At 37.7% G+C, this 7,617-nt stretch overlaps 1 protein-coding gene across 1 annotated transcript in view; it reads left to right on the top strand.

The window, feature by feature from the left end:
- Positions 1–3,688: 3,688 nt before the first annotated feature.
- The window catches only part of LOC112157533 (choline transporter-like protein 1), an 11,149-nt gene continuing 7,220 nt past the window's right edge, over positions 3,689–7,617 (top strand). The window contains exons 1-4 of the mRNA XM_024290318.2: positions 3,689–4,436; positions 4,622–4,723; positions 5,340–5,482; positions 6,189–6,325. Coding sequence (XP_024146086.1) covers positions 4,413–4,436; positions 4,622–4,723; positions 5,340–5,482; positions 6,189–6,325 — 406 coding nt within the window. The 5' untranslated portion in view covers positions 3,689–4,412. The remainder of the gene's footprint in view (positions 4,437–4,621; positions 4,724–5,339; positions 5,483–6,188; positions 6,326–7,617) is intronic.

Raw genomic sequence — 7,617 nt, 5'->3', positions numbered from 1 at the left:
TTAATGTTTTTAAGAGGTGTAAAAAAATTCTTTGGGTCATTTATATTGACAAAAATGCAAAAAAAGTAACTTTTATGAAGTATTAAACCACATCAAGATCCTTGCAGTTCTTTCCACTGCTTGTTATGGCTGCCAGCCCCCTTTCATAAGCTGTGAATCATCTCGGTTAATAACTATCATTAAGGCCTGGGTGGAAACATGAGTTACTGGCTTTTTCTTGAATGAAGCATCCCTGCGTATAAGATGTAAGTGTGTGTGGGGGGGTAGTTTTTAGTCACTGATCACAGTTAGTTTGTTACCGTGGGAACAGGAAGTACATATTATTGGGGTTACTGACCACCACAGGCTGAGATAATATCATCTTTTATTGGAGTCTGTGTGCATGCCGGGCATGCCGGGTGTACCCTTTGAAGATTTGAACAAATGTCATTTGGTTTGTAAAATTAAACAGGATTTTGTTGTCTCTGTGGATAAAAATACAGCAGATTTTTGCCGCTGTTAAGACTCAGGTTTTATGATCCCTACTGCATGTCCAGAACATCAATTGTGGTCTTTCAGTTGAGTCTTTTACTGTATTTTTGTTTGGTTTGTCAGTTTTTAATTAAATCCCTTTGTTTAGGTTGTGTTAGTCTTTATCCATCAAATGAGTACACTAGGTCTGAGCTGAGACAACATGTTCTCTTAGTGTTTTTCTCGTAATAGAAGACCTACACAAAATGATTTACAATTAAAAACGGCATTTCTGAATATCGGTTTTTTTTTTTCAGTCAAATCATGTTGAATCAGAAAACCAGATGCTAGAAAAACCTGGGGTTAAAAATGACATAACTACTGACTTGGCATGCCAAAGTCTCTCACTCCACTCCTCAGCTCCATTGCATACTTCCATTTTCCTCATCCAAGCTGGCCTCTGGCTTAAAACTAAACGGTTGGATAAAGATCCAAAATTGTTTGCCCTTATTTTTACACCGCCCCATAAATGATTGCTTGGGGCTATAAGTTTGTGCGTGAGTGTGCTCAGAGCTCCCTTATGTGGTAAGTGAAAGGGATCAATAATCACCAAGAAAAGCACCATAAAAAACAGTGTATTAGGCATATTAAGCATAAAAAAAACGCCGCCTTTTACGCAGGTGTGAAAAGTAGCACGTAAATTACGCCATAAGGGAGGGGAAGGGGGCGGGGTTGCTTCAAACCAACAGTCCCGCCCACAAGCCAGAATTATATTTTTAATGAGCTCCTGCTGGGCATAAAACAATTTTTAGGCTTTTTTATTTTAGCTCCTGCACATTCTTAACCAAAGACTATTTGGAACAATTTTACAAAAAAGAAAAATATGTTTGGAATGGCACTTTAATAAAGGAACTTGTAATTTCATCAACCAAAATTCTATTTTTTAAGCTTAACCCCGTACAACTTTCCGTATCAGTTGATATAAGCATTTATGAGATTTCTATCTCAATAGCATGATCCAAACTTTCCTCATAAACCCATTGTATATAATTTGGTAACTTTTTTTTGCCCTGTCGTAGTGTATTATCATTCCACTAGTAAAAGGGCTTTTCCTGGTTATTTCAAAATGGCTGCTCCCATTGAAATCTAAAAAAAAAAATCCGTGAAAAGTTTTGTTTATTTTATGGTGAGAATTACACCAATAAATATACTTTTAAACCATAAGAACTGTAAAAAAAATCAATGTTTCCACAAATGGAACCTTTGATCTTGTTGACAGGACTCTATTTGTGCTTTGATTGGATGATGTACATGTGCATTTTGTGCTTTATGCATGACAGGTCAAATGTGTCGCTAATGTTTAACAAACAAAATACGCCTAAGATAGACAACAAAAACCAGGGGAGTGGTATTAACAGCTGGACACCATCTATTGCTGGTTCATCTCATCCTCTATCTCCTAAGAGGTTGATATTTGAAGTATGTGAGGGGAAAAAAAGCTTGTTGGATTACTAATAAGGGCAATCCATGGATCATAAATTTAGACCCTCAGCATCAAAAGTCATAAACACCCTTTTACCACTGAGACATCTGCTTGAAACATGCTGTGCTGGTGTGACTCCTTGAGCGTAGATAGAGAAAAGTGTGGTGTCCTTGGACACAGTTGTCAAAACAACAACGGCAGAGACTAATAGACTAACTAATATAACTTTTCCAGTAATACAAACCACATATGTGCAAAGATATGAATATACATACTCACCCTGTGTACTGTCTGATTTCTTTCACTAGAGGACTGGAAGCTTGGGGGTTCTGCGCAGAACCCTAGCTGTTAAGACTGCACTCTATACTGGACAGAGATCCTAAATGTTGTTCTTGGAGCCATTCTCCCAGTTTAGGGTCACAGTCTCGAGTGTTCCGGTTTCCACGTCCGCCACTGTGCCCTTCACATTTTATCAGCTCCTGCTTGGTGTTTCTCCATCCTCTCATTTCCTTCTCTCCGATGATGCTATCACTTGTGATTGATTCATCACTTCTTCCCCTTTATTAAGGCTCAAAGCTCAACAGACACACATATGCACACATTCACACACTGATGGTCGGAAGTACTCAACACATAGGCAGGCAAACGGAGAGGTGATTCTGTAGCCTTCAAATCGAAGGTCGACCGCTCTACCTCTGCACCTCAGAACCCTTAAAAACTTCACTGTGTCCGGTCTATAAGTTGTTATTTTATCTTTGTGGAAGTCCCACATGATCTCAACTTGGTCGTTCTCAACAAACTTGGACTTTCATGTTGCATTGACATGACTTTTCAATTTCACATATAAGATTAAAAGTAACAAATCTTTTGCATGAAAAATGCAGAAACACCAGCTGCCCGTTGTTGTTTCCCAAACAAGTTATTTAAGCTTGAATAATGAACAATTTTGACAATAAAATAATAATTAATTTTTTAGAACTTGAAAATACTTTATATTACAACCAGATACTAAATAAAGACTTGGCTTGGATTTGTCACCAATGACTTAAAACTTGTCTGTAACTTAAATGAAAAGACTTGACTTTGACCTGAAAAAAGGGACTTGTATTCATCTATGTCAGATCTGATAAAAGTCAAGACCCGGGGGCCGGGTAAAACAGAGTAAAACAGCCAGACATAAAAACAAATGACAAAGAAAATGTAACAATTTGATTTGTTTTTTTGATAAAAAGCACAAATTTTATTTTTAATTCCAGAATTTTTTGTTTTGTTCAGTAGCATGTTCATATAATTTTGGATAATTCGATCATTTTAATACAATATAATTTAGAGATCAAAATCTTTTGGGTTAATTACAGTGTAAATGTTCATATAAAATGAAATAAAAGTAAATCAATTTGAGTGTTTTTTCTTTTAACATTTAGTTTATTTCTACCTTGTAAAAATTTTTGGCAAAATCTACTTTTACGGAGAGTAAAAATATTGAAAGTTATTTCAAGTTTAAGTGGATTTATTTTGGGATAAAATAAAATAAAATTCCTGCCTGTTTTTACTCACATTTATGTTAAAAATGTACGTGTTTAAAGTTTTATAATTAAACTTTTATGGAAAAAATATTATAAAAACAAAGAATTAAATGGGAATACATTCGTTTTTAATTATTACATTTATTTTAATAGTCTATGGAAAAGCTTGACCCTAACGTAAAGTTCTGGTTCGAAACCAGCAGAGGGCGCCAAATTCTTTCACACCTGTGTTCACACTTCAAGAGCTGACGCGCTGCATTCATGGACACAAATAATTTTCTGGAATTCAGGATTCAATTCGATTCAATCACAATATGTATTATTATTTATTTAGAAAAATGTGAATGCATTCAATTGTGAACTAAAATAATAAAATACACATGTGTGATAATTTTAGAATAAATAAATTTAAAAAGTAATTTTAAGAAATGTTCACAAAAGTAGCCTGCAAGCTTCTAAAGCAAGTTCCTTTCCCGTATCGGCCTACTGTGAAAAAGATGAACCTTTAGTTATTTGGTAAGGTATATTTTGTAGGCTACATTAAAAAAATATGGTGAAAAAAACTAAAACATGCAAATATTTTACATTTTACTTAAAAAAAAAAAAAAAGAAGAAGAAGAAGGACCACTAACTGTGCATCGTGACCGTCAATGGTAAGAACTTACATGCTACGAAGTTTTCCAAATTTCAACATTTCCGATAGTCTTTGAACACACCACTAATTTTAGGGTGTGATAACTTTTCTCCTTCCGCGTTCACCTGAAGATCACTGAAAACAGAAATGGCTGCTCCTCGGTGAAGCAAACTGGAGGGTAGCATGCTTGTTTCGTTATGAGTTCGGAGAGAGGAAACATAAAGAGAAAGTAAAAGTAACTTCATTTTTAAACAAAAAAGAAAAAAGAAAAGAAAAGAAAGGGTCTGCGTATCTGGAAGTTGTGTTCCTCCGCCGCACTATGGGGTGTTGTAGCAGCTCAGAGGTGAGTTACTATTATGTTGTTTTCTTAATTATTCACTCAAATCTCCGTCAGTGACGCTTTTAAACTTTGTTACTGGTCTTAGTTGTTTGTTTTTTCGAGTTTACATCAGCAGAAGCTACTTCAGGGACTCCTCGGAAAAAACAGCCACAAACTCTTCTGCTTTTTATTTATTTTTTCCTCGACAGAGCAAAAGTGACTGGCTGGTAAACGGGAAAGAACTGCCGAAGGGTCGCAGCTGCACCGACATACCATGGCTCATCATATTTATGTTGTTCTGTCTCGGCATGGTGAGTATGTATTTACACCAATAAAAGGTCAACAACTGACTTGTGTTCCTCTTTTCTTTTCACGGTAAGCTTTTATAATATAACCATAATGGTAGAAGATAAGCTGTAACCCTTTTTGATCTTTTTTTACTCTTATTTTTTACATATTGATCCGATCAGATAAATCTTTCACATCATTATGTTTAATCAGTCTCTTCAATAGCCTATTCTAATTGTGCTTACATTTATTTTTGCTTGAAGTTTAGATTTTCTCTTCTACTCTTTTTGTTCTATGTTTTTTGTTGGTTACCGTAAATGTTCAAGAATAAAACCCTTTCTTTTAAATAAGCCCTTTAAACACCAGACTAGGTCATGTGATTAAAGGGCAGAGATGTGATGCATCTTTTTTGGCCCTGTCTGCTCCCTGTACCAATGTTTTGGGCGTTGAGCCCAACACAAACCCAGCCTTTGAAAGAAAAACGTGTCCAATGAAAGGATTGTTGCAGTTTTAGAAAATTAGACATTTCTGTAAGGGGAAAACATGATGTTTAAAGCCGAGCTTATGAGAATATTTTGATTGCAGATTCATCTGTGCCACAACTTGTTTCTTTTATTTAGTTTCTTTTTCAATCTGCAGATTTTTATTTGCGGATTCGCAGTGGCCACGGGGGGCGCCTCCAGGCTTCTATCGGGATACGACAGCTACGGAAACACTTGTGGCCGCAACAACAGCAAGATCGAGGGGGTTCCGCTCAGCGGTCGCGACATGAGTCAAAACAAGTCCGTCTGATTTATTAGAAATTACATTTGGGTCAATCATCTTTTTATACATCCACGTAGCGAAATGTTTCATTGTCTGTTATGAAAAACAATAGAAGAGCCTCAGATCTTTGGATTTTGATGTGATCTTTTAATTGTTGGAAATTTGGTTGGTTTGGAGATTGTCATCTGCATTCCCTCTGAAGGTTCGGTTCTGACAGGAACAATGGGTCATGCTTGGTGGATGGGCTGATTGCCCGCAGAGGCGTTTCAGCAACAACGACAGCTCTGTCTGATCAGAGGGAAAATCTCTGATCTTCAGACAAAACGTCCCTAGCTGACCTTGCGTCAAGCTCCCAGCAGAATTTGCATTTAATAGATTTTCTTCTCATTATTTGTGTTTTGTTGAAGACATTTTAGCGGTTTGGGTCAAGGTGGCTGATGGTGTCCAGTGCTGAATAGGTTAATTAGCCTAAATCAACAAATCAGAATAATTTGTAAAAAGTTTTTTGGTTTAAAAACACATTTTCAAGAAGACTGACTGAAACAGCTTGTGACTAAATAAGGGATAGAAACTTGTATGTTTCTTTCTTCTCCTTTAGTCCTTAATGAGGCAATTCAATTTGAGCTTTTCATCTGGATAAATGTTACCGCTTTGATATAGTTTGTGGATTATGTTGTTTTTGTGTGGAGATTAATGTTTTTCCTTTTTTTTTTCTTTTGTCAGGTATGTTTTCTTTTTGGATCCCTGCAACCTTGATCTGATAAACAGGAAGATCAAATCCATCGCACTGTGCGTTTCCAAATGTCCAGATATGGAACTGAAGACGTATGGGGCTGTCAAGTCATTCGCTCTGCAAAACGGTGAGAGAACATTTGACCTCTATAAGGCTTTAGTCACAGCGGCCCTTACGGGTCGTAGGTGAGACACAGGCACGTCGTCGGATTCACACAACCTGCCCTAGAGGCTTGTTATGCTGCGTTCACACCAAACATGATTTGCACGACAAATTTGCATGGCCCGCCCATCTTTTGCCGTCTGGCAAATTTGCTGCTCGCTGCCTGCCTGAGCTTGGCCACATGTGGGTGGAGCTACCAGCTAATGTTTTTAGCATGATCGCTACATGAAGCGATGTCTGTGGAGATCCCACTTAGAATGTGTGGAAGACATGGATGATGTTGAGAGATCAGATTTATTTTTTGTGAAGAGTTCTACTAAAACATTGATAATCACATCTCCACGTTTGGGTTTACGTGATCATTCAAAGCTTTTCCTGGTACCGGGGGCTTTCATCTCACTCTGGGGGCTGTGTGTGGATGACAGCTGCTTCCACTGTGTTTCTGTGTCTCTGTGACTGAGCTTGAAGGCTCACTGTCTTGCATTAACCAGAGAAGGTAAAACAAAACTAAAATTAGGGGACGTTTTTTTAAATTGTCCAGATGAAAATAAGAAAAACATCAGCATTATGGGGTTGGATTGGGGTCTTAACCACTAAATGGTTCCCAACCTCAGCTGTGTCTGCAGGTCACCCCGCCCCCCACCAGGAGAACAAATTTCACACACCTAGGCAAGTAACAACTTTGTTCCCTCTGAGTTATCTGATCGTACGGTACACTAATGAGTAGTACAGTTAATTCCCACTGAGTAGTCTGTTTTCACGGCGCATGTGCGGCGTAGAGCACTAACGTGTCATTGCATCATTGTAGTGCAACGACCATAAAAGCAACAACAATGGAGGTCATCCAGCAGCTTGTCTTTATATTGCTTTACTTACGGTACATCGTGTATAACAGGAATGTAATGTTGCTTGAAAGAAGATTGCTAAGATGAATACCACCTTTAGAAACGCTAGCTTAAATGAGCACTATATTGGCGCTTTCTAATGTCGTCATCACTTTCTGCCAATCAACGGGTGACTACAGCAGCTCCACCCAACCGTTCCACTTTTCAATGGACCTGCAATCAATGGGGACCCCCATGAGCTTCGGTTTGGTACTGATTAATGGGTCCAGTTTCCATTTAAAATGCTTAAAATACCGGACCATGCCGCTTAGTAGAAATGAGGCTTAATGGTGGCTTAATTAGTGAGCCAATGAAAAAGAACTGAATCTCTGAGAAAAGACAGAACGAGAAAAGCCAGAATTCATCACTACTG

The sequence above is a fragment of the Oryzias melastigma genome, linkage group LG1 (assembly GCF_002922805.2).
Source record: "Oryzias melastigma strain HK-1 linkage group LG1, ASM292280v2, whole genome shotgun sequence".
Lineage (NCBI taxonomy): Eukaryota > Metazoa > Chordata > Actinopteri > Beloniformes > Adrianichthyidae > Oryzias > Oryzias melastigma.
Note: the sequence above shows the minus strand (reverse complement) of the source record. Positions and strands in the feature narration are given on the sequence as shown.